At 39.7% G+C, this 26227-nt stretch overlaps 1 protein-coding gene across 1 annotated transcript in view; it reads right to left on the bottom strand.

The window, feature by feature from the left end:
* The window catches only part of HSDL2 (hydroxysteroid dehydrogenase like 2), a 70710-nt gene that overhangs the window by 20912 nt on the left and 23571 nt on the right, over window positions 1-26227 (bottom strand). The window contains exons 7-9 of the mRNA XM_014834472.3: window positions 13077-13271; window positions 11930-12001; window positions 283-432 (exon numbers count right to left, since the gene is read on the bottom strand). Of these exons, the coding sequence (XP_014689958.2) occupies window positions 283-432; window positions 11930-12001; window positions 13077-13271 (417 nt within the window). The remainder of the gene's footprint in view (window positions 1-282; window positions 433-11929; window positions 12002-13076; window positions 13272-26227) is intronic.

The raw sequence follows: 26227 nt of genomic DNA on the forward strand, positions 1-26227 counted from the left end.
ATGCCCTTCTAAATATGATTTTCTCTCCATTATAGATGCCAAGGAGTTATTTAACACTGGAAGTATCTGTAATGAAATTTTATTTTACATGCGCCCATACGCACGGATCTTAAAAATACAAATCAGTAGTCATTTGCTATTCTTGAATGTCTACATTCTAGGGTAAGGGTTCCAGAAACAGCCAACTATCAAGATGATCACTACTGGAGGCTGATTTTTGTCCAAGGGAAATATGCTACTTTGTTTCATAAAAGCCCCAGATTACTAGACTGTAATCCTTACCTGAGAGTTCAAACTGATAGATTGCTTGAGTGGCTTTAACCATATTGTCACTGAGAGAGTCCTTAACAATTCTAAATGTTTCTTCCACAGCTCCAGATCGTGGTTTTGGTGGCGGCTGTGACTTCTCTTCTCTCAGTTCTGGAGGAGGACCTGTAAAATATTACTGACGTCAATGGCTTTAAAGCCTAGGCAATGTAAGGCCACACACGGAATTAATTAACTAGGAGAACAGACTTGCTACCAATTAGACCTGTTTGACCAAAATGAGGGCTTAAATGCACTCAGTGGCATCTAACAGCATAAATCAAACTGATGGAATAACAGCCAAACACATCAGTTGTGATTATAAATACAAACGGTTTATACTCTCCAAGTAAAAGGCTCTCAGATTAGGTTAAAAAAAAACCCACTAGGGGCTGGCCCCGTGGCCAAGTGGTTAAGTTTGCGTGCTCCGCTGCAGGCAGCCCAGTGTTTCGTTGGTTTGAATCCTGGGCGCAGACATGGCACTGCCCATCAAACCACGCTGAGGCAGCGTCCCACATGCCACAACTAGAAGAACCCACAACGAAGAATATACAACACAACGAAGAATATACAACTATGTACCGCAGGGCTTTTGGGAGAAAAAGGAAAAAATAAAATCTTAAAGAAAAAAAACCCACTAAAAAACTATATAGTGTCTATAATAAACGGACCTAAACAAATTATTGGAGTTTCAGGGGTAATAGTCAATCACTCCTTTATTATTCCCTCTGAGGTGTTTTTTTTTTTTCCAGTGAGGAAGATTGGCCCTGAGCTAACATCTATGCCAGTCTTCCTTTACCGTGTATGTGGGATGCCACCACAGCACGGCTTCATGAGCAGTGTGTAGATCCATGCCCAGGATCCAAACCTGTGAACCCCAGGCTGCCAAAGCAGAGCATGTGTGAACTTAACCACTATGCCACTGGGCTGGCCAACCCCTCTGAGTTTTAAAACCAGATGAGAAAAGAGGACACTAGAGTCAGAAAGATGGAGATCAGAATATCAACTGTGCAAATTAGTGAAGGCTGGCCCTGGTGGTCTGGTGGTTAAGATTCAGTGCTCCCACTGCTGTGGCCTGGGTTCATTTCCAGCATTTCTAGTCAAGGAACCACACCACCGGACTGTTGATTGTCATACTGTGATGGCTGCCTGTTGCTGTGATGCTGAAAGCTATGCCACCGATATTTCAAATAGCAGCACAGTCACTCATGGTGGATAGGTTTCAGCAGAGCTTCCAGACTAAGACAGATGGACAAGAAGAAGGACTTGGCCACCCACTTCCGGAAAAACTGGCCATGAAAATCCTATGAATAGCAGCAGAGCAGTGTCTGATATAGCGCTGGAAGGTGAGAGGATGGCACAAAAAGAACAGGCAGGGTTCCGCTGTGCTGTCCACAGGGTCACCAGGAGTCGGAATCGACTCAACGACACTAACAACAACAAACTGGTGGAGCTGAATTGGAGACTGTAGCTTGAATCAACAGCCAAGTCAACTCCCACTAACTTCACCTCTAAATTAAACTTATTCACCCGGTCCCTTCACCCCGGATTGAACTGGCCTCCTCCCCATCAGGGGAGCGAAATGCCTCTGTAAGTAAAGATCAGGTGAAAACTGAGGACAGAATGCTCAGAAAGGGTCTAAACCACACAAAGTCCTTTCTCCTCCGACTCTCAGTCAGATTGGTCCCCCCGACTAGAGGCAGAGGGAGGTCAGATTATTGGATTCATGAAGGCCCCCCTGCCTAGAAACACAAGGCCAGGGGAATGGAGGTTACATTTTTTAACTTGTATCCACTTAACTCATTGGCCATAACCATTCAGCATAGGATGAGCCAGGGGAGAAGACGGGCAGTGCATAGAACGGTTCGACTCCCACGGCATGCAGCCGGCCCCTCTCCCAACCTCTGCTCCTTTACTTAGCCTCCTGGAATCACCTGTGGGCCATTTCATGGTCGCCCCCAGAAACAGGGGAGGACAATTCATTCATTAAATTAATTCCAAGGCCAATCTGTACTCCAGGCTGAAAATTAACTCTCCATCTATCTCCCAACTCAATTATACCCAGTTGATATCGACCCTGATATCAGTTTCCCTACATTAAACCCAGCATATATGGGGTTAAAACCAAAACACTCATTCCCTGCTTACTCTCTGGCTTCCTGGCTCCAGAATCCACTATCCTCCATGGAGACAGACACCGTCAAGGACAAGCACCTGGACTATCTCCTCCCCACAAAGAGATACAGACTGGTGGGAAAGCTGCTGACCAGCAAGGTCACAGGCTCCCTCCTCTCTGCAAGTGTCTCAAGGCCGAAGACAGGCTGGTGGGAAAGCTCCAACCAGCAAGGCCATATGCTCCCCCTCCCCTACCTAAAACCCCAAATAAAAACCCTTCCTTTTAGCTTTTCGGGGAGTTTGGGATTTCAGCGTTAGCTACCCTCTCTCCTTGCTCAGCGCTGTGCAAAAAATAAAGTTCCTACTTTCCTCCACCACCCCCGGTGTCAGAGATTGGCTTGCTGCGCAACGGGTGAGCGAACTCACTTCAGGTTCGGTAACACAGTCATCTTGTCCAACATAATTCACCAAAGGTTATTAAATGAAATCTAACTGACAGCATAAAGACACTTCAGAATAGAACATAAGCAATATAAAAGTATCCCAAATTTGTTAAATATGAATTACCTTCCACTACGATGTTTCCAGAGACACATAAAAACAACAGTAAAATCCTTCTCTTATAAAGTCTAAGCAGATATTAAGGATGAGATCCTTAAGATCCAATGGAGCAAGGATAATCCCTTTCCATAAAAATGTTTAGTCAGTTTTGTTATTGTTTTTAAATTCACTACAGAGAGTGCACCCCTTTATTGCCTGCATCCAGGGCAAATAACTCTGACCGCCTTGCCCTTGACACAGCGCTGCTTTTTTTTTTTTAAGATTTTATTTTTCCTTTTTCTCCCCAAAGCCCTTTGGTACATAGTTGTGTATTTTCAGTTGTGGGTCCTTCCAGTTGTGGCATGTGGGACACTGCCTCAGCATGGCCTGATGAGTAGTGCCATGTCCGTGCCCAGGAGCCGAACCAGCGAAACCCTGGGCCACCGAAACAGAGCACGCAAACTTAACCACTTGGCCATGGGGCCGGCCCCACAGCACTGTTTTTTATTGATGTATAACATACATAAACAGTGATTTTAAGTACACAACTCAAAAAGTTACCAGAAAGCGAAAACACTGTGTCATCAACTAGGTCAAGAAAGAGGACATTACAAGTACCCCAGAAACCCACTCCGTACGGCCTCTCCTAATTGCTACTCCCCCTCTACTACCTAAAGAAACTATCCTGACACCTAACACCACGGATTAGTTTTGCCTCATTTTTACCTCCATATAAACGGAATCAATCATTTAAGTTTCTGTTCTTTTATGCCTGTCAATCCTTCATCAACTTTTCCAAAAAATGCAAGAAAAGGGAAAACTTTCTTTTTCTTTTTCTCTTTTTTATTTTTTTGAGGAATATTAGCCCTCAGCTAACATCTGCAGCCAATCCTCCTCTTTTTGCTGAGGAAGCCTGGCCCTGAGCTAACATCCATGCCCATCTTCCTCTGCTTTATATGTGGGATGCCTACCACAGCATGGCTTGCCAAGTGGTGCCATGTCCACACTCGGCATCCGACCCGGCGAACCCCGGGCCACCAAAGCGGAACATGCACACTTAACTGCTGCGCCCCCAGGCCGGCTTGAAAAGGGAAAACGTCTTAATTCATTCTTTGAGGCCATCATTAGCCTTATACTAAACCAGACAATCACACCACAGGAAACCCGTGTAGTGTAGACAGACAATATGCAAATACATACATACCAAAAAATTAAGTCAAGAAGTGATGAGTTCTATTACCAAAAACAAGCAAGAAGTGGAAAAGGATGGGAGACTACCTTATACAGTGGTCGGTTTGAATAGACACTGAATTAAACAATATAAGGCTGAATATGTGAATACACACACACATACATTTATCCTACAATCTGAAAACATGACATTTTGTCAATAGTTCCTGGTATATTTTCACCCATTAAATTTGAAAAAGGTGCCCTCCCATAATAATACCTAATGCTCTACAATCTTTGTCATGCCTGTGTTGAGCAATGCTACTTCCCAGCATATCCTTGAAAATAAATTATTTCCCGAGTGTACACCAATGTAAGTGAATAGGGCATGATTTTATATTACTATTATTATTATATTATTATTTAGAGGCCAGCCCCATGGCAGAGTGGTTAAGTTTGCACACTCCACTTCGGCTGTCCAGGGTTTTGCCAGTTCGGATGCTGGGTGTGGACATGGCACTGCTCATCAGGCCATGCTGAGGCAGCGTCCCACATGGCAAGGCCAGAGGCACTCACAACTAGAACATACAACTATGTACTGGGGGGATTTGGGGAGAAGAAGAGAAAACAAAAGTTTGGCAACACATGTTAGCTCAGGTGCCAATCTTTAAGAGAAAAGAAAAAAAAAGATATTATTTAGGGGCTGGCCCCGTGGCCGAGTGGTTAAGTTCGCGCGCTCCGCTGCAGGCGGCCCAGTGTTTCGTTAGTTCGAATCCTGGGCGCGGACATGGCACTGCTCATCAGACCACGCTGAGGCAGCGTCCCACATGCCACAACTAGAAGGACCCACAACGAAGAATATACAACTATGTACTGGGGGGCTTTGGGGAGAAAAAGGAAAAAATAAAATCTTTAAAAAAAAAAAAAAGATATTATTTAGAAGCCCATTTAAAAATTCAGATATGTATTCTAATATTTAATGCTGATAGTGCAGTGAGGGAGGTGCTCATACACTGCTAGTAGGTTTAAAATACTAGAAGAAAATTTCGTAACATGTATCAGGGGCCTTCCCATTGCCTCATCATCTACTTTTAGTGATCAATTTTAAGAAAATCCTGTAACATTTATAAAATGAAACACTTACAAACAACTAAAACAAAATACCATTCACATGATAGTATATAATACTAAGTTGCCATTTCAAAACTTTGTTTCTGAAGACATGGAAAATATTCACAATATAATGTTAAGTAAAAAGGGAGTCTATATAATTAAATATAATATGATCCAATCTGGTAAAATATATGTTTGTGCATCTGAATTTTAACTATATTTGAAAAAAAAGTGAGGGGCCAGCCCTGTGGCCAAGTGGTTAAGTTCGAGTGCTACGCTTTTTTATACTATTTTTTCTGTACAAACTAATTTAAAATGATATCAAAATTAATGAAAGTACATAACAAAATCTATTTGATGTGGCCAAAGTTATACTAAGGGGAGAAATAATGCACAATCAAAAGTTATTTTATTTTAAAAGGAATAAAGATAAAGTATTAGCCTAACAAGTGAGAAAAGGAACAAAAACGTGTAACCTCAAAGAAAGAAGAAAATAATAAAGCAAAAATTAAAAAATTAATGAATCAGAAGGTTGCACAATTCTGTGAATATACTAAAATCACTACACTATGCACTTTGGTGAATTTTTTGGCGTATGTAAATTATCTCTCAGTAAAGCTGTTATAAAAAAAGTAATGAGGGGCTGGCCTGGTGGCACGGTATTAAGTTCAGTGCGCTCCGCTTTGCGGACCCAGGTTCGCAGGTTTGGATCTCGGGCGTGGACCTACATCGTTCATCAGCCATCCTGTGGCAGTAACTCACACACAAAATAGACGAAGACTGGCACAGATGTTAGCTCAGGACCAATCTTCCTCACCAAAAATAACCCCCAAAACCAAAAACAAATCAGAAAGAGAAAAGCAGTAGAATAAAAAATAAAATTTAAAATCTAGTTCTTTTGAGAAAAAATAAGATACAGTAAAATTAGCAACTTTCTGGCAGATTTAATCAAGGAGAAAAGCAGAGAAAAATAAACTTTAAAAAGAGAAAAGAGATAAAATAAATATGGAAATTTAAAAAATTATAAGTGAATTTACTACATGTCCACACAAATATATTTTAAAACTTCAAATGGATAAGTCTTGTCTTTTATTTTAGAATAAGCCAATAATTGAATGAGAAAATAAATACATTTCCAAAGAAAGAACTTCAGAAAAGACCAAATAATTTAGTGGGTGAGCTATTTCAAACCCTCAAGGAAAAGAACATAGAAAAAAAAGCTACCCAACTGATTACCATATTCAAAATATAACGCATTTATTACACTAAAAAATGTAGACACTAAGCTAACTTTTATCTGATAAAAAAATGTTAACCAATATTTAACCCCTTACTTATGGGTAAAATCTAAAGATTTTCCCTTTATAATTCAGAATAAAATAAGAATACCTAAAATAAACATTTTCAATTAATGTCCCGGAAGTTCATGTCAGTGTATTAAGATACATACCAGAAATAATCCCATAAGATATTATTATTATATACAGGCAGTAAGTTAGATCACTTAGAAGATTCAAGATCATTATCCAATGATAATTAGAGCAACTAATCTTTATAGGGGGCTGACTATGTCAAATTCACAAGACGATGCACTATGATACTCAATCCTCACAATACTTGCATAAGGAAAGTGAGAGATGAGAAAAGTGTCTCAGAGAGCTGAAGTGACTTGTCCAAGGTCACAGATATAAATAAGTGGCAGTGGCAGGATTTAAACCCAGATTCTGTCTTACTTACTCTAAAGTCTATGCTTTCAATGACAACTACTGTCTCTCTGTTAGAGACTATTAGAAGTCTTAGGGGGAAAAAAGCTCATGAAGATGACCAGATATAAATATATAAAAATTAGCTTCCCCCTTTTTATTTATAATTTGCCTTATTCCAGAAAGCATTTCAATTTGCTTAATAAACATAATCCAAGATTAAATTAAAGTAAAAAGAAGTGAGTGAGCTTTTAAAATGGCAACTGGAATGCCCAGCAACTCACCCAAGGTTACTGGGTACTAAGTGGCACAGTGGGACTTCAAACCCAGGCAGTCTGACTCCAGAGCCTACACAGTTTTACCACTCAGTAATACTTCCTCCACATCTTCTTCTATATCTATCTAAGTTTTTTTTTTTTTTTTTTTTTGGTGAGTAAGATTCACCCTGAGCTAACATCTGTGCCAGTCTTCCTCTACTTTGTATGTGGGTCACAGCCACAGTATGGCTGACCAGTGGTGTAGGTCTGCCCCTGGGATCCAAACCTGTGAACTCCAGGCCACCAAAGCAGAGCTGGCTGAACTCAACCACCACACCACAGGGCTGGCCCCTAATATTTATAGAGTCAACATAAACTTGGTGCTGAGCATAGCACCAAGACCTAAACTCACCAGTAGGGGACCAACCAGAAGCTGCTCAAAGCGGGGCTAGCAGAGATACAGGCTTCCTTCATGTTTCCATAGCAGGAATACAAAGGAATGATCTAGTTTTGGTAGTTACACCAGAGAGAACTAACTTTGTCATATAAATAACTGCTGGAACTTCTCCCATACTAGTAGGTGACTATTTAGGTGATTTGTCTATTAATCAAGATATAATATTGGTATCATCTGAAGTGCTAAGAAGATTGCAGCAAAAACTTTAGTGCAGCCCTGAAAGACACTTGCCCAGGCATAAATTGCATAATTTATCACCTGGAATATTTGGATGTAGAATGATGATGGCACAAGAATAAAACTTCAGAAGACAAAGAACAAACCAGTAATATATTTGAAAGATACAGTCAGTAGACTACAAATACATAAGCGTTAATGAGAAAGAGACACTTAGACCATTTCAATAACTTTAAAAAAAAAAAAGACACATGGCTAGCAGCCTCTGACCCAGCCTCTCCTAACTTCGTCCTAAATAAATACAAAAATGAAAAAAAAAAAGACAAATACTAAACATCACCTAGACTGACACAATTTACTGTCAGAACCTAGGAAGAAATGGTCAGTAATGCTAAGGTAGATGGAGTCAGCCTAAGAAACACAGGACTGCCTGTGCTTCGCCACATGAAAGATCTCGAAGGAGGAAGAGCTCTGCTCACCTAAAGAAAGAAGACAGGTTCTCACATTTTTAAACCACTAGATCACATTCTGGGCTTGTACCAACCAGAAGACTACGATCTGCCCCTCGGTTCTATGATGCTGCTTTTTAAGAAAGCCTCCATCTTTCAAATCCCATTTCAAAGCTTGTAGCTCCCAGATAACAGAGGCGCAGACAGCAGGGGGAGTCGTGGTGGTGTCCACCCTGAGAAGTACAAGCCGCAAAGCCTGTAAGACGGATCAAGATGGGGAGGGGAAGAACCCTGGCAGCAGGGCATGCTGGGGAGAGTAGGTGTTAAGCAGAAGAAGTAAAAGAAAGTCACAAGAAGGCCTTGGACAATGGCACCAGCTCTATGCCTAACGGGTACCACAAGAGAAACTGCAGCTCTGAGAAAGGATTTCCACCAGATGGACAGGGAGCGGAGCCAAAATCAACCTACACATCCCTGTCATTTGACTACACTAGCTCTAGAGATATCTCTTAATATGAGGATTAATTAATAGGGAAAAAGTGACCTGATGCCTCTGAAAAAACAAGGTACCACAAGGTAATGGAAGGTTATCCTGAAGAGCAAAAGTCTACCTCTAAAAATAATGTACTATGAAACCCACAAGAATTCCTCCACATGAAAACTATATGAAACAGGGGCAGAAAGTCATACATAATTGGCTGAGATGAAAAGACAATAGAATAAAATGAAAAAGGAAATGGGAAACATGAAAAACAAAAAGAACAATAGCAAAATTAAACTAACAATTAGAGGCAATATGGAACAGACGAAAGTGTCGAAAATCTTATCAGTAACACAGAGTACAAACTTGAAAAGGTCTCCCAGAATGCAGAAGAAAAGAACAAAAAAATGGAAATAGTAAGAGATGGTCTTAACTACAGGGGAAAAGGAAAGACTAGCCAGGGTAAGAATAAGTGTTTCTGAGGTGAATTCAGAACAAATGGAACAGAAGCAATTAAAACTGTAACTAAAAGGGCCGGCCCCGTGGCCGAGTGGTTAAGTTCACACGCTCTGCTGCTGCGGCCCAGGGTTTCACTGGTTCGAATCCTGGGCGCGGACATGGCACTGCTCATCAGGCCATGCTGAGGCGGCATCCCACATGCCACAACTAGAAGGCCCACAATTAAAAATGCACAACTATGTACCAGGGGGCTTTGGGAGAAAAAGGAAAAATAAAAATAAAAAAATCTTACAACTATAACTAAAGAAAAAACAAAAATAAACTAGAGGTAAAAAAATTAAAAGACTATATGAGCTCCCTGTGTTGCAATGGGGGGAAAATCAATGAAGAAATGACAGCATTGCTTTTACTATGAGAAAGAAAGCATTAATATAAAATTATGTACATAGTTTACAATATATTACATAATTACATATATATTATATAAAACGAGTATATAGAGCACAGATTCCGGAGAAGGTACAATCTAATGTTAATAGGATTATTAAGTAGTGGGTACAACAGAAAAGTGAGCCTCTCCCCCTTGGAAATGAGGGACACACACTGACTTCTGAGAGAGAAACTGTAAAGTCAACACACAATGGATCTGGATATGGATGTAAAAAGTCACCTCAGAGAGCTAAGTTAGATCCCAGGCCAGAAATACTGGACTATTACCCATAAGACTATATTAATATATCTATAGAAAATGGCAAGTGGAACTGCAGTTGACTGAACCAGGAAGACTAAGGTAAAGGGAGCTACAGAAGTAAATGCTCCTTCCAGCCCTGTCTGGGGAAGAGAAGCTTTAGCCAGAGGAATTGGAGTATTCTGACCTCAAGGATGAGGGCATCCCTCACATGGAGACGGATAAAGGGATCGCAGTCACGCACTACACATGTTCTGATCCCACAGGCAAAACAGCCCCTATCAAAGCCTGAAGCCAATAAACATTTATCCTACACTTTACTTATCTAACCCTTCTTGTTTGAGTCCACGGTCACGAAACAACCTTCTGATCATGATTCTGTTCCCCAGATAATTACGCCCTAAGGGAGAGAATAGGCTGATCATAGCAACTACACATTTAGTCTGTGAGATGGCAAGCCCTCATTGTAAATTAATAAATTGGATTCCTGGTGGGGAAATATGCTAATTTAAATGACTTTACATGTTCTGGAGTTAGGAAAGCAATTTTAGTTTGGTTAAAGGTATGGGCTTTGGAATCAGAGAAATATGAATTTAAATCCTGGTTCTAACACCTGCCAGTTGTGTGATCTTAGATATAAAATGAGGAAAATAATACCTGTCTTGTAGGATCATGAGTATTAAATGAGACAACGCACGCAAAGTACTTAGGATAGTGTTTGGCCCACAGTAAACGACAAATAAATATTTGTTGAAAAACAAAATGAATATATGTGATCAATAAATGGTTCTGATTATTTCAACTTGGAATTTAAGTGAGCTTAGTTCATGCATATCTTCCTCCAAAACAGAGCTCCAATCTCAGGGTGCTGGGCAAAACCCAGGATTTTGGACTTGCCTAACTCAAAGACTAGACTCCCGCAGACTTTGACAAGCTCTCTAATTCCTGCCATTCTGTAAGAGGCCTTTTCAAAAAGAGACTGACAGCCTTGTTTTAATACTCTGATACATTCACGTGGCAACCAGATCAAAGACGTAATTTTTAAAATTTTTTAAATTTTAAAAAGAGCCATCTCTAGGTGGTGGGATAATGAATAACTTTTTTCCTTTCTGTACTTTTCAAATTTTCTATAATACAAACAAAAAGTTGTCTCTTTTATTACCTAAGTAATTTTTTTAAGCTCTCTCAAAAACTTTGGACAAAAGATAAAGATAGAAAAAAGAAGATAAAGCTGGAAATAAGGTTTGGCACTAAAATGCATCGAGTTAAGGTTCTAGAGTTGTGGTCAGGTTCTATAGGTCTGCTGAGGGTGTAGAGAGACTTTGTTCCTAAGTTTTCTAGCAGCCGTTTAAAGAATCTATGATCACTTAGGAGACCCACAGTGTCTGTAAGACAAAAATAAGAGTCCAGGAGAAGCACAGCTATTCTTGTTAGTAAAGCATGAAAGACATTTTCCCCATGGGTATTTGTTAGAGTATTTCTTCTCATATCTTTCAGCAAACGAGTGGCATAATGCCAGAACACCAAGAATCAAACATACGCTCTGGACTGATTCAAGGGGGCTATTGTTTCTGAATTATAAAAACAAAACAAAGTAAAACCAAAACCTCGTCTGCAGTTAATTTCTCCCCTAAAGTGGTCACATAGCCACAAACTCTGAGAATATAGTGTTAGATGTACTTTGATATGACATAATTTTCCTTAAGACAAAATAACACATCAACATGAAATACCTAAAGACAGTGCCAGGGAAAAGAAAGAAAACCTTAAAAAAGGTTGGTTTTTTTAGGCAACATTTTTTTAACCAAATGAAAAGAATATTTTAAGAACTTCTTACTGGTAGAAGGAAAAGACAACCTTCTTCGCTGGAATTAACTAAGACCTCACATTACTTGTCTAGTTTAAGTCACAAAATGGTTTAAAAGGAGAAGGCAGAAATGTCCAGTTTTATATTTTGGAAGAAATATATGTCAGTATTTTTATTTTCCTACATAAAATATGGTCTACATCTTACCACGTGATTCCATTTTCTTGGTAATTGTATCTGGTTGTTCATCTAAGAAGAAATCTGGTATGAGAGGATGGCCTGAAAAATTGACCCCAAAAATAATCAGTTTGATATAACAACTTCAATATATATTAAGATTTTAACATCTGTTCAATAAGCATTACATCTGTTTTCATTTTACTGAGCATTCTGGTGCAACGGAAAAGACCCCCATTGGAACTGTCAAACTACCTGAACTTCATTAAGCTAAAACACTTCTCCCATAATCCACCTACCCTCCTCTCCGATGGCAAATTTCATCTTTAAGATCCAACCAATGAGTCACCTCTATGTTAAACCCTTAACTGCTCTCCCAGGAGCCTTTGCCCCCTTCTCATCTATCTATGCAAGCCTTCCCTCCAAAATGCTCAGGACTCACTTCTTACCATCCCCCCAGGATGAGACAAATGTAAACACGTTGTTTCATCACCTAGAAACTCAATCTAATGAATAATATTTAAAATATACTATAGCACAAATAAATACAATTCCCATTAATGGCTATATTGTATATTATTTAGTATATAGTATACTTTATACGTAAAGTAAAAATGCATTATCATCACCATCCTCCTCCTCCTCAATTACAGACAGGAAGAATTATTTTTGAACAAGGGGGCCTTCTGAGAACTTCTCAAATCACACCCGCGTACACAGGACAGCCCCTGCTCACTCTCCTGCCCCATCTGTCATGAAGCTACACTAAGAGACTGCACTTGAGACAAACATTTGCAAAAAGCCCATCATCTTAAAAAGTTTTTGTAAAAAACCCACTACTGTATCATGTTATCATATCCTTGAATAAAATTTTTACTCTGTGATTTGTAAGATCACCTTAAAAACTAATTTTCATTCTCGGTTTCAAGATCTGGAAATGGCTAATAGCTGATGTGATCGTCTGCATCTGGATATCACTTAAAAAGCCCTCAAGTCACTTCTGTTTTTCCTTTCTCTGTTTTTAAAGTTGTGCTGTTACGGGTTTTTCTCTTCACTGGGAGGACAGCTTCTAAAAGAGCATATTAATTTTATAATCACACACACACAAAACAGATGTGTGTTCATTGCCGAAAATCTGGAAAAACATATCACTACTTTTAAAAACTATAAGCATTACCTGGTTTAACTGCATAGAGGTCAAAATTTTCTACGCCTTCTTCTTTTAAGATATTTTCATCAATAACAAAGTTGCCAGTAAAAGTTTTTGGCCTTTTGAAAATGGAATATGCAGCATCTGCAATGATGTCAACTTTTCTACATTGGCTCTCAATGCCAGAGCCTCCCAGCATATCCATAGCAGCAGTGTGTATGGCTGTAGAGAAAACAAACGCACACGTCTGTAACTCCAAATCAAATAATAGGACGTGGAAATAACAGAAAGACAGCAAATCTCTTTATTTATCAGGTGACGAAAACAAGGTCGAGAGAACTTAAGGGATTTGCCAAATGTTCTACTGACATGACTGGGTAGGAAACCCAGTTCCTTATTCTACACAACACTTCCTTGTACAGAACCCCTTCATGAGATGCACAGCAAGATTTGACGAGACTTCTGCTTTAGAATGCTCAAGAATCTGTGTATCATTCTTTTTTTTAATGTTCTTTTTTTTTAAAGATTGGCACCTGAGCTAACATCTGTTGCCAATCTTTTTTTTCTCCTTCTTCTCCCCAAAGCCCCACAGTACATAGTTATATATTCCAACTGTAGGTCCTTCTGGTTGTAGCATGTGGGACGCCAGCATGGCCTGACGAGTGGTGCCATGTCTGCACCCAGGATCCAAACCGGCAAAACCCTGGGCTGCCCAAGCGGAGTACGTGAACTTAACCACTCGACCACGGGGCCGGCCCTGCATATCATTCTTGAGAGTCAAGAAAGCCAGTAAGGTATAATAGAATGAACACTGAGCTATAAATCAGGTGAGTGGAGTTTTTATGCCAACTATGTCACGACTTTCGGCAAGTCACTTTAACATCTCTTGGACTCAGTTTCCTGTCTCTAAAATATGGAGCTCCCTTCCTTAGTTTATTGTCTCGCCTTCCCCTCTCCTAGAATATAGAGACTTTGTTCTTCCTGTCCATCACTGTACCCTCAGCACCCAAAACAAAGACAAATGCACCATAAACACTCAATAAATACTGTTTGGATTTTTGGGGGTCCCTATTAAGGTCAGATACTGCTTTTATTTAGGGAAATACTAGAAAATAAAGAGAAGCAAAAGGCAGAATTTTTTAATTATCTACAATTCCCTGACTCAGAGATAGTTCTCTCCACACCACTGTTGAACTATCACTTAAAGTCACTACACACTGGAATAAAATAATTCAGTCCATAAGATGAAAAGTTTATAGTTTTTAAGAGCCACTGACCCTTTTTCATTCATTCAACAAAGAGTTACTGAGCGCTTACTATAAATCAGGCACTGTTGTAGGTATTGGGGACAAATGAGTGGACAAAACAAAAAGCCCCTACTCCATGGCAATGACATTCGAGAGTCCATCTCTATTTCAAAAGAGTGCACAATTAACTAGGGGAGTTTCCTAAAAGCGCTGAGGTAGAAGTTTCTACCTTGTAACTGAAGCTCCTCTACTAAGAATAAATTTTTTTTTTAAGATTTTATTTTTCCTTTTTCTCCCCAAAGCCCCCCAGTACATAGTTGCATATTTTTTTTAGTATGGGTCCTTCTAGTTGTGGCATGCAGGACGCTGCCTCAGCGTGGCCTGATGATCAGTGCCATGTGCGCGCCCAGGATCCGAACCTGCGAAGCCCTGGGCCGCCGAAGCGGAGCACACGAACTTAAACACTCGGCCACGGGGCGGGCCCCTGGTCTCTCTTGAAGTGATACTTTATTAATAAAAAATAGCAGCTAACATTTATTAAGTGTGCCCTGTGCTGGGCCTGGTGCTACATACTTTCCATATATTATCCGAATTAATTCTATGAGGTAGGTATTATTATGATTCCTATTTTACAGATGAGAGCACTCAGGCACAGTGGGGTTAAGTAACTTGCCCAAGGTTGCAGGAGCTAGAATTAAAACACCTGGCAGTTTGACTCCAGAGGCAGGTACTTGGCCACCATGAGACTAACCAGTCATACGTTGTTAACCAACATGATTAAAGCCCGTTATCATCTCACTCCCATAAAGTACAGAATTTTTCTGTAAATATTTCAATATAGTCTACATTGAGACTGGAGTGTATATATATATATACACACTATATATATATGCATATAGTCTCAATGTAGACTATATATAAAGGGTATGCAAATTCTTAAAAATCCTTAATTAAGAATATGTCATATAAGCATACACACACTCACAACATAAGAACAAGGAATGGTTTTTCCAAACAACCTATCATTACTTTAATGATCTTTCTACGGAAGATACAAAGAAGGCACAAACAAACATTCAAACTCAGGAAGCAAGCAATAGTTATTCTCCGCAAAGTTTTTGCAGTGGTAACAGGCTAACCCACAGGTTATAAACCTGACAACAATAAAAACAGGTTTACAATAGGATCAATCAAACGAAATTCACTGATTATTTCTAGGTAAGAAAATAAGCAAGATTTATAATGAAAGCTAATATGCCTTGGATCACAAGGATCCTAAAAGTGACCCTAAAACTTAAGTCTCATTAAGGACTAATTGGAGAAGTATCTAATAGCTTCTGATTGATTCTCCTGATTACAGCTTGCTCAGAAGAGACAGGAACAAGACTTAAAATCAATCAAAGATTTCCTTTCACATAAATGTGTGGAGTGCATATCAGGCTTCAAACACCAGCATCACCATTGACTCCTTTCTCTTCTGGAGCTTGTCTTACCTCTTAAACGCCTGCCAGCCTCCACCAAGTGCACATATATATTCTCGTGTGTACTCACTGAACCAAAGATACCATTGATTATGAAGTGCACCACTAAAAAAAACCCCCAGCAACTAAACTACAATACATCATCAATTAATTATAAGAACATCCTGATATCAAAGATGTAAAATGTGAAAACATGGGCATCTCAGAATCAAGGAAATAGGGTATAAATTCCTGTTTAACCTAGTTGGCAAGAAGGTCCTTTGAAAAAGAGGGAAACTAGTTTTGGTTTCTAGCACCAGAGAGGCCAGCTGCCGTCTCGTCACTTTGACCTCCTTGGTTAGCTGAGTTCCCATGTCCGTGTGAAGTGTAGTCCAGGTCACAGAGGACTGCAGCTGTTCTGTGAAGCTTCTGTGATCTTCCTCTCTGCTGCCACTACCAGGATTAGCAGCTGCCATTCCCAGACTCCTCACCCCAGCTCACACGAAATCTATCCAAGAGTGGACTCTCCTCCTCTGCCACACTTGATCTGACCAGTCAAGAGGTAAGAGGCAGCAGGCATTTTGAATAGCAGCCCTCATCCCTACTCCCCTCCCCTGCTTCCACTTCAGCAGAAACTAAAAAGAAAAAAATTATACTTCTTAAGGTGACCGAGTTGGGGGCCTGAGATCCTCATGTTGTGAAACTACTAAAGGCTCGCTCTCTGATCCCTTCTCTGGATGTCTTGAATTCAGTGCGGTGAGAGTTCTAGACCCAGGAGGGGTAATACAGCTGGTGGCGAGAAGGAACACCAAGCCAGAGAGGACAAACAGTGGACCAGGACTCTGCTTTGATTGTGGATAACATATGTTACACCGTATCCATTCTGTTAAGTGCAATAAATCTCCTTTGCATTGAAGGGCAATAATATTGGGAGATTACTTCTGGTTCCAACAAGTATAAAGAGAGAGCCACTCTACACAGTCTAGGAAGAGGAAACGTATCTTTTAAATGGAGGCCTCACAAACACCCGGGAGCCTGGACACCCTCTCAGATCTGTTTTCATCGCTTCAATCAGGAATAATGCAATATTCTAGCTAGCTTTCCTGCCTCCTCTCTCCACAATCTTACAAGCCATCTTATATTCAGATGCCAAATTAATTCCTAAACCTCATCATATGGTTATATCACTCCACAGCTCCTATTTTCACTCGGTTTATTATTGTTCTCCTGCTCCTAAAATTCTCAAGTGGCTCTCTCTCCTGAATATACGTTAACATTCAAGCTCCGAGACTTGGCGATCAAGACCTGGGGCTCAGCTCATCCATCTCCCCACAGCCTCACATCCACTCAGCATTCCGGTCAGCCTGAACTACTTGCAGTTTCTCAACTTCAGTGAGAAATAAAAAGCACACACAGTATCATGCACACACCGTAACAAACTCCTTGTAGTTCCACCAAACACATAGTATCTTCCCATGCTGCAGCCTTTGCTGTTCCCTCTGCCAGGAATGCCTTGCCCAGTTCTCCTTGCTAATTCCAACGTCTCCTTGAGATTTCATTTCAATTGTTCCATTAGAAAACCTCTTTTCCTGACATTTAATCTGAGCTACATGGCCCTCCTGCTATGTTTCAAAAGTATTCCGTTCGTAATTCATCAAGCCATGTATCACAAGGAGCATGACTGTCAATTCTATTTACTGTGCCATCAAGTCTAGGATCCAAATGATATCAATGGTTCCATTCCAAGATGTCTAGTAAAGCTTCTAAAATGAACATCTCAAAGCTAAAGCAAAGATCCAAGCACTGAGCTGATTACTCCCACTGATCCTGATAATAATGTCCTCCATATTCCCTGTCATTCAATGCTCTCTCTCTTTTTTTTTTTGAGGAAGATTAGCCCTGAGCTAACATCTGATGCCAATCCTCCTCTTTTTGCTGAGGAAGACTGGCCCTAAGCTAACATCCGTGCCCATCTTCCTCTATTTTATATGTGGGACGCCTGCCACAGCATGGCTCGCCAAGCGGTGCGTAGGTCCATACCCAGGAACCAAACCGGCAAACCCTGGGCCGCTGAAGCAGAACATGCAAACTTTACTACGCCACCAGGCCAGCCCCTCCTCTTTTCTTATATAAGCTTTGTTCAGAATGTCTATTCTTGGACTAGGCAGAAGTTAATCATATAGCATGTTCATTCCTTCATCAAATATTTATTGAGTGTCCACAATGACTACAATAAAATGAACAAAATACTGTCTCTAACATCAAGAAGCTTTCATTCCTGCAAGAAAGACATTAAACTATAATTATAAAATTAATAAATTAATTGCACATGTTATACGTGATGTGAAGGAGATGTACAGACTACTAAATCCAATGGTCAGTCCCCATCTGGTAAGATATATAAATGAGACTACATCAAACTAAAAAGCTCCTGCATGGCAAAGGGAACAATCAACCGAATGAAAAGACAATCCACCAACTGGGAGAAAACATCTGCAAATCATATATCTGACAAGTGGTTAATTCACAAAATATATAAAGAACTCACACAGCTCAACAACAACAAAATGAACAACCCAATCAAAAAATGGGCAGAGGATATGAACAGACATTTTTCCAAAGAAGATGGCCATTAGGCACATGAAAAGATGTTCAGCGTCACTAACTATTAAGGAAATGCAAATCAAAACTACAATGAGATATCACCTCACACACCCCCCTCCCACCCCAGCCCCAGAACGGCTATAATTAAGAAGACAAGAAACAAACAGTGTTGGAGAGGATGTGGAGAAAAGAGAACTCTCATACACTGCTGGTTGGAAGGCAAACTGGTGCAGCCACTATGGAAAACAGTAAGGATATTTCTCAAAAAATTAAAAATAGAAATACCATACGATCCAGCTATCCCACTACTGTGTATTTGTCCAAAGAACATGAAATCAACAATTCAAAGAGATTTATGTATCCCTATGTTCGCTGTGGCATTATTCACAACAGCCAAGACATGGAAGCAACCCAAGTACCCATCAACTGATGATTGGATAAAGAAGAGGTGGTATATATATACAATGGAATACTACTCAGCCATAAAAAAGGATACAATCATCCCATTTGCAACAACATGGATGGACCTTAAGGGTATTAGACTAAGTGAAATAAGCCAGACAGACAAAGAAACACTGTGTGATTTCAGTCATATGTGGAAGATAAACAAACACATGGACAAAGAGAACAGATTAGTGATTTCCAGAGGGGAAGGGGGTAAAGGGGAAAGCAAAAGGGGTAAAAGGGTGCATAAGTATGGTGACAGAAAAAAACTAGATTATTGATGGTGAGCATGACACAGTCCACACAGAAATGAATATATCATAACGTAATAATGTACACCTGAAATTATACAATGTTATAAACCAACATGACCTCAATAAAATAATTAAATTAAAAAAAAAGAAAAAGGCATAGTAAAGTGTGAGATTTATATTTTTTGACTATCATCCACAATTAGTAACACTTTTTACCACGTGGCTAAGAATACATAATATGTACATACACACACTCACAAACATATACATATATACATTTAATTTATATGTGATGTTTATATACAAAACAAAAGTTTACAGGGACCGGCCCCAAGGCCGAGTGGTTAAGTTCGTATGCTCTGCTTCGGCGGCCCAGGGTTTCGCCGGTTCGGATCCTGGGTGCAGACGTGGCACTGCTCATCAAGCCATGCTGAAGCAGCGTCCCACACGCCACAACTAGAAGGACCCACAACTAAAAAGAAATACACAACTATGTAGCAGGGGGCTTTGGGAGAAAAAGGAAAAATAAAATTAAAAAAAAAGTTTATGAAACAATACTGACTTCTATTATGTGCAATGTTCTCTAAAATTTTCTATTTTATTCCATTAGAAATAAAATAAAATTCTGGCTGCTATCTCCTAAATCAATTTCATAAACCACGAAATTGATTTCATGCATCACTAAATTGATTTCACCAATAAGTCTCCACATGCAGTTTGAAAAACATTGTCGAAGCATCTTTTTCACTCTCATCTTTTGCACCACTGCAAAAAATATCACTTTCCAGAAAGTCTTAAAAAAATTGTGCCTGTTAGAGAAACATAAGGAAAATGAAGAAGCAATAAAACACGGTTCTGATCCCACACGGGCCAGGGAGAAAGAAATCTCGGTCAAATTGCAGAAGAAAGGAATTTCTAAAACTTGACTCCTGGAGTCCTTAGACGAAAAGAAAGATGGGAGACTGGAGAGCCAGCTCCAACAGCAAAGTTTTCCTAAGAGTTACACTAGCAACATGCCTCGTGTTCCAGAAATTCTCACCACAGCCCCTTGTTTCCACATCACAGGCCACTGGACCTTTCACTACTGCTTGGAGCTAAGGAAAGCCCTTCACCCAACACACAGCGGCTGGGAAGCAAAGATGAAAAGAAATCCCTCCTTTGTTCCTAAGCAGAACTCTGGGTACGTTTCACATTGCTGTGTGTGGTAGTTCAGTTCCAGAATTATGGGGCTATAATATCTTGTAAAAATGCTGGATTAAATGTGCTTTTAACGGCCCACTCCTAGATCTACTAGATGAAAAGGCCAGAGAGGTATCCCCAGTACCCCGCACAATGACCGCCACGTGGTAACTGTCCAACAGATAACTGCTGAGTGACGGTGACTAAAGAAAAGGATGCCAGAGGGAAGAAGAATGGAAACAAACAATGGAAAGGTCCTTTGAGGGTACAAGAATACGTTACATGACACAATGGGGAGAATCAGGAAAATCCACAATGCCAGACATTCTATAAGATAAATGACCTGGTTTTTCAAGGAATCAGTGGCAAGGAAAAAAAATTAACAGCGTAACTACTACAGACTAAAACATTTAAGAGACATATCACACAAATGTAATGTGTGGAACTTGTTTAGATCCTGATTTGAATAAACCGAGTGCAAAGAGAACGTTTAAAGGCGCTTGAGGAAACCGGAACACTGACTGGATATTTGATGATATAGAGGTATTTTGTTAATGATTTCTTGCTATGATAAGGATTTCATTTTTTTTAAGAGCCTTATATTTTAAAGATACTCACTGAAGTACATACAGATGAAATGATAGATGACTTGGATTTGCTTTAAAACAATCCAGGGTAGGTACAGATGAGGATGAAAGGAGACGGAGGCATGTTGGCTGGCAAAACAAGACTGGCCATGTGTGGAAAACGGCGGAAGCTGAATAGTACACGGTGTACTATTCTACTGTGCACGTGCTCGTACGTATGTGTGAAAATTTCCATAATTCAATGTTCGAAAATAAAGGGCCTTAGAGATTACTGACTATAATTCCCAATTTTATACAAGGGGACACTGGGCACAGAGAGCTACTGCAGCTCACACAACTAAGAACAAGGTGAGCAATATAGAAACTGGATGACTTCAAATACTAACGGCGTTTGGATGTTTAAGAACAATCTGTTCTATCATCTCTTTACCCTAATTAGACCGCAGGCTTACCTGACAATCTGGAGGACAGATTAAATGTGTTAATTTAAAAGAAAAACTGTGATTCTGAGAGTACAAATGCCCAAAGGCTCTCACAAAAGAAAAGATGCAGACTGAGTTAATCTGGGAAATCTATTTAGACTTTAGAATCAAGAGTACACATAGCTGGGGCTGGCCCTGTGGCCCAGTGGTTAAGTTCACGCGCTCTGCTTCGGCAGCCCAGGGTTTCACAGGTTCGGATCCTGGGCACGGACATGGCACTGCTTGTCAGGCCATGCTGAGGTGGCGTCCCACATGTCATAACTAGAAGGACCCACAAATGAAAAAAGTATATATGCAACTATGTACAGGGGTGGGGATTTGGGGAGAAAAAAAAAAGATTAGCAACAGTTGTAAGCTCAGGTGCCAATCTTTAAAAAAAAACAAAGTACACATATCTGAAGAGTACAAAGGTAGACTACTTCTCTGATTACATTTTGTTTATATGATTTTTTTCGCCAAACAAAATTTTTAAACCACAAAGGGCAGGAACAATGTGTTTTATTTCTTCTTTTTAATTCTCCAATAATTCCAAGTTTGAGATATGACGAAAAAGTAATGTGCAACTTTAATAAGCGTTAAGAGAGCTTACACATAGATTTTATGCTAGTTCACTATGAAAGTTCCCAGCTTGCCAAATCCACTTAGCGGATAGAAACATTTCCAGCAAATCAAGCAAGCCCTTGGTGCGTTACTACCACATTTAATACCAACGCAGCATAACATAGCAGAAGGAATGCAAGAATTAAAGTAAACAAATAAACAGGGAAGAAACTGCATATATTTAATGATGAAACAAAAGCATTCCATTATTGCCCTGCTATTATTACCATTCAACATTGTTCTAAAAGTATTCACTCATTTAGTAAGAAATGGATGGATAAGGAATTTAACATACACCAAAAGAGCAGAGACATAATTATCATTTTTTGTGATAAGACATTCAATCTGAAAAATCTAAGAGAATCTGCTGAAAACTTTTTAGTATTAGTAAGAGTCAGTTTGCTAGTACATTTATAAAAGATAAAGGTGTATAGTTTTTATACATACTTTGATAATAAAGTAGAAAATATACTGGAAAAGATACTGAACACAATAAAAAATATATAAATACCTAGTAATATATTTAAATTAAAAATGGATAGGACTAGTCTGCTTCTGGAAATATGATGAATTAGAAACTCTAAAGAGTTGCCTAATTACAATAAAACTATAAACAGATAACAAACGTTTTTTAAAGCCTTGCTGGGCTCTCAAAAAAATCAAGAGAAATCTACTGGTGGAGGGGAAGAAGAAGGAGAGAGGAGAGGGTGAGCAGAGTAAAGCAAGAAAAAAAGAAACCAAGGGTAAAATTATTGGAAAGAAGAAATACATGTTATTATTGATATGGTTACCTACATAGAAAATCCAAAAGAATCTACAGATAAATTATTAGAGTAAGTTTAGAAAGGTAGTTATCAATAATTTTAATATCCAAAAGCATTTCTATACCCTATCACCAAACAGAAAATATAATTTTTAAAAAACATACCATCTAGAATTGTGGCTGCCCCAAGATGAGACTGTTAGAATACTTTTCTTCCTCTATCTTCCCTTGCTCATACGAGCCCTTTAGAATTCAATCACTTGCTTATTTCTCCCTTCCCCAACTCATAGGTTTTACAAAGAGAGTTCAGTGCTTTGGGCCAGAGACAAATCTGAAGTCTCCTCTACAAGGTCCTTATTTGGTACCTACATTTCATATTCCCAGTTCTTATTTGGTACCTACATTTCATATTCCCAGTTCTTATTTGGTACCTACATTTCATATTCCCAGTTCTTATTTGGTACCTACATTTCATATTCCCAGTTCTTATTTGGTACCTACATTTCATATTCCCAGTTCTTATTTGGTACCTACATTTCATATTCCCAGTTCTTATTTGGTACCTATATTTCATGTTCCCAGTCACTCAACCATAACCCATTTACAGTTAACCATCTATATCACATGGTTATTTCCTTGACATTATTTCCTCTCTTCATTTCCCTTTTTCTTGGAAGTCTCTGCTCTGATTGACCTGCTATTTCATTCAGAGCCCTTCTAGAAAATTTTTCTCAAATGTGATATCCTTGCATGTCCCCTCATCTTCCTTTGATCCTGTCAGTAAATGTCATCTTGACTGGGTCCCCTCCTATCAGTAATCTATAGATATTATCCCACTGCCTTCTAGTTTCTGGTGTTGATGACAAAGGGTCTGCAATCTGGTTCTTTTTCCTTTGTAAGTAACATGTATTCTGCCAGAAAGTAGGTAAGATTTTCTTATTATCCTAGAAATTCTGAAATTCTCCCAGGTGTCTTTTTTCCCTCATAAATTTGACCTCAAACTTGGTAAACCCTTTAATCTACACACTGAAGTCTTTCTTCAGCGCAAGGGAATTGTTTCCTATGTTTAGTTCAACTATTGTTTCTCCCCATTTGTGCTTTTTCCTCCTTCTGGGCCTCCTGATATTTGCATGTGAAGTCCCCTAAGTCTCTTTTTTCTCTCTTCAGGGTATTTTTGCTCTGTGTTTTAAGATATTTCTTACACTTGAACTTGCAAGTTACTTATTCAATTGTTCACAGCGACCATCCAATTCTTCAATTCAACTACTATATATTTTTTAATTCAAAACACGATCTTTGTGTAGTTCCAGAAAGCATTTTTAATGCCACAATTCAATCTCTTAAGTAGCTGTTGTATTTATGTAATCAAGGTATCTCCTGTTTTCTTTAGCAGTTTTATTTCTCTGAAAGCTGTTACTCTGGGTGCTTTGTTTATTCCTTCTGTGTTTGGATCCCAGATCCCCTTAGCTGCACCACACTTTTTCTTTGTCTCCTCATTGCTCTACTCACCCTTAGGTAATTTAAACGATGGCAAGCTTGCCCACAGTGGCAAGTGCAGCAGTCTCTGCTCCATGAGCAGGTAACACATCAGATGTCCCAGTTGTTGAATCCATTTGGGGGCCTAAGAAGAAGTCCGCCTGGTTTCCTCACTGTCCCAGCCTCAAGGGTAGGAAATACTTATTGCACCTTTTGTGTGTTTTTTTTGTTTTTGTTTTTGTTTTTAAAGACTGGCACCTGAGCTAACAATTGTCGCCAATCTTTTTTTCAATTCTTCTCTCCAAAGCCCCCAGTACATAGTTGTATATTCTAGTTGTAGGTCCTTCTGGCTCTGCTACGTGGGATGCCACCTCAGCATGGCGTGATGAACGGTGCCACGTCCGCACCCAGGATCCAAACCAGCGAAACCCCAGGCCGCATGATCTTAACTACTCGGCTGTGGGGCTGGCCCCTTACTGCACCTTTTGAATCCCTCTTGTTGAGCTCCTCAGATCTCCATGGGTCAAGCTCTCTCCAGGAACTTCTGAGGATTTATTCTTTCTCCAGTGCTCTCTACTGGCCCCATTCTGTCCTCCAGACCAGAGGGGAACAAAGTCCTTCACAAGTGTCTCAGTTACTTCTCTTATAGAATCAATGCCGTGCTAATTCCTTCCAAGTCCTGCCTGCCTGCCAGCCCAACAGCTGTTCCACTCAGGGGAGCATGCAGGTAGCTGGAAAGGGAAGATGGCAAGGACATGAGTTCTAACAGGCACCTTCCCAGAAACCTTTCCCTCTAACCCTCAAATAAGTGGAAAATAGTCCAAGTGGCCATCTGTAAGTTTCAAGGAATGTACTGAAGAACATGAAGATACTTTCAAAAGGAATCCAAAAATCCCATTCATTCAGTAAATATGAGTGACCACCACGTGCATGCCCACCATGTCTCAGGAGCAGAAACACCAGTATTGACTCCTAAGAAGTTTCCTTGGAAAAATGGCCACACTAATTTGAATGTTTAAATGTTGATGTTAGTGTAATGAAGGTCCTGTTAAATTTTTAAAAAGTGAAATGAAAAAGTGGTTCCCACCACACAATCACTTTAGGATTAAACATACTTTTCTGGAATAGGATTGCCATTTAGATTTAAGATGAAAGAAGTTAATGTTTTCACAGGCATTATCTATTAAATATATGGAAAAATGTATAACAAAATAAATTGTCTTTTCTTTTTCCTCCTTTAAGCTACTATGATATATAAGTGGAGAATAAGAACCCACAAAAAGGCTTTCCCTTTCTTTTTTTTTTTTTGAGAATTAGCCCTGAGCTAATATCTGCCACTAATCCTCCTCTTTTTTGCTGAGGAAGACTGGCCCTGAGCTAATATCCATGCCCATCTTCCTCTATTTTATATGTGGGATATAAGCAAAGCTTGACAAGTGGTGTGTAGGTCTACACCTGGGATGCCAAACGGCGAACCCCAGGTCACTGGAGTGAAACGTGCAAACTTAACCGCTGTGCCACCGGGCCGGCCCCCCTTTCTGTCATTTTGGATGGGTCTCCCTCATTTTTATACAGCATATTCCCTAACCTGCAAGCCAGCAGCTTCTGTCATACGTTTACTCTAAAGCTGCATACAAAGCCCAGCCATATGCAGGTTCTCCTGTAAGGGGGTCTAGGCTCTCTGTGAACTCAGAAGCAGCCACATGAAAGTACAGATAAGTCAGCTTTTCATAAAGGAAAGAGACAAAGGTAACAAGAATATAAGAAAGTAAACAAGAATTCATTGGGATATGTGAAGAGAAAACCAAAGCATGAGAACCTGCAGAATTTAGTGAGGTACCAAGGACGAGAATGGAGAAAAAGTTAGGGAAGCACAGTTGGCTTTAATGAGACTCAGGTGTTCCGGTATTCGATGTTTCTAGTATAGCAATTGGCTGAAGAGTCAGTCCTGTAGTCCAAGTCAAAGCTAGAAGATGATTGAAAAGGGCCTTATCTGTACAACAAAAAGTTTAACTTGCTTTCCAGCAGACAGAATGGGGTTACCATTGATAGTCTACTCACTCCCGCCACTACACCCACCCA

Source organism: Equus asinus, chromosome 10 (genome assembly GCF_041296235.1).
Source record: "Equus asinus isolate D_3611 breed Donkey chromosome 10, EquAss-T2T_v2, whole genome shotgun sequence".
Lineage (NCBI taxonomy): Eukaryota > Metazoa > Chordata > Mammalia > Perissodactyla > Equidae > Equus > Equus asinus.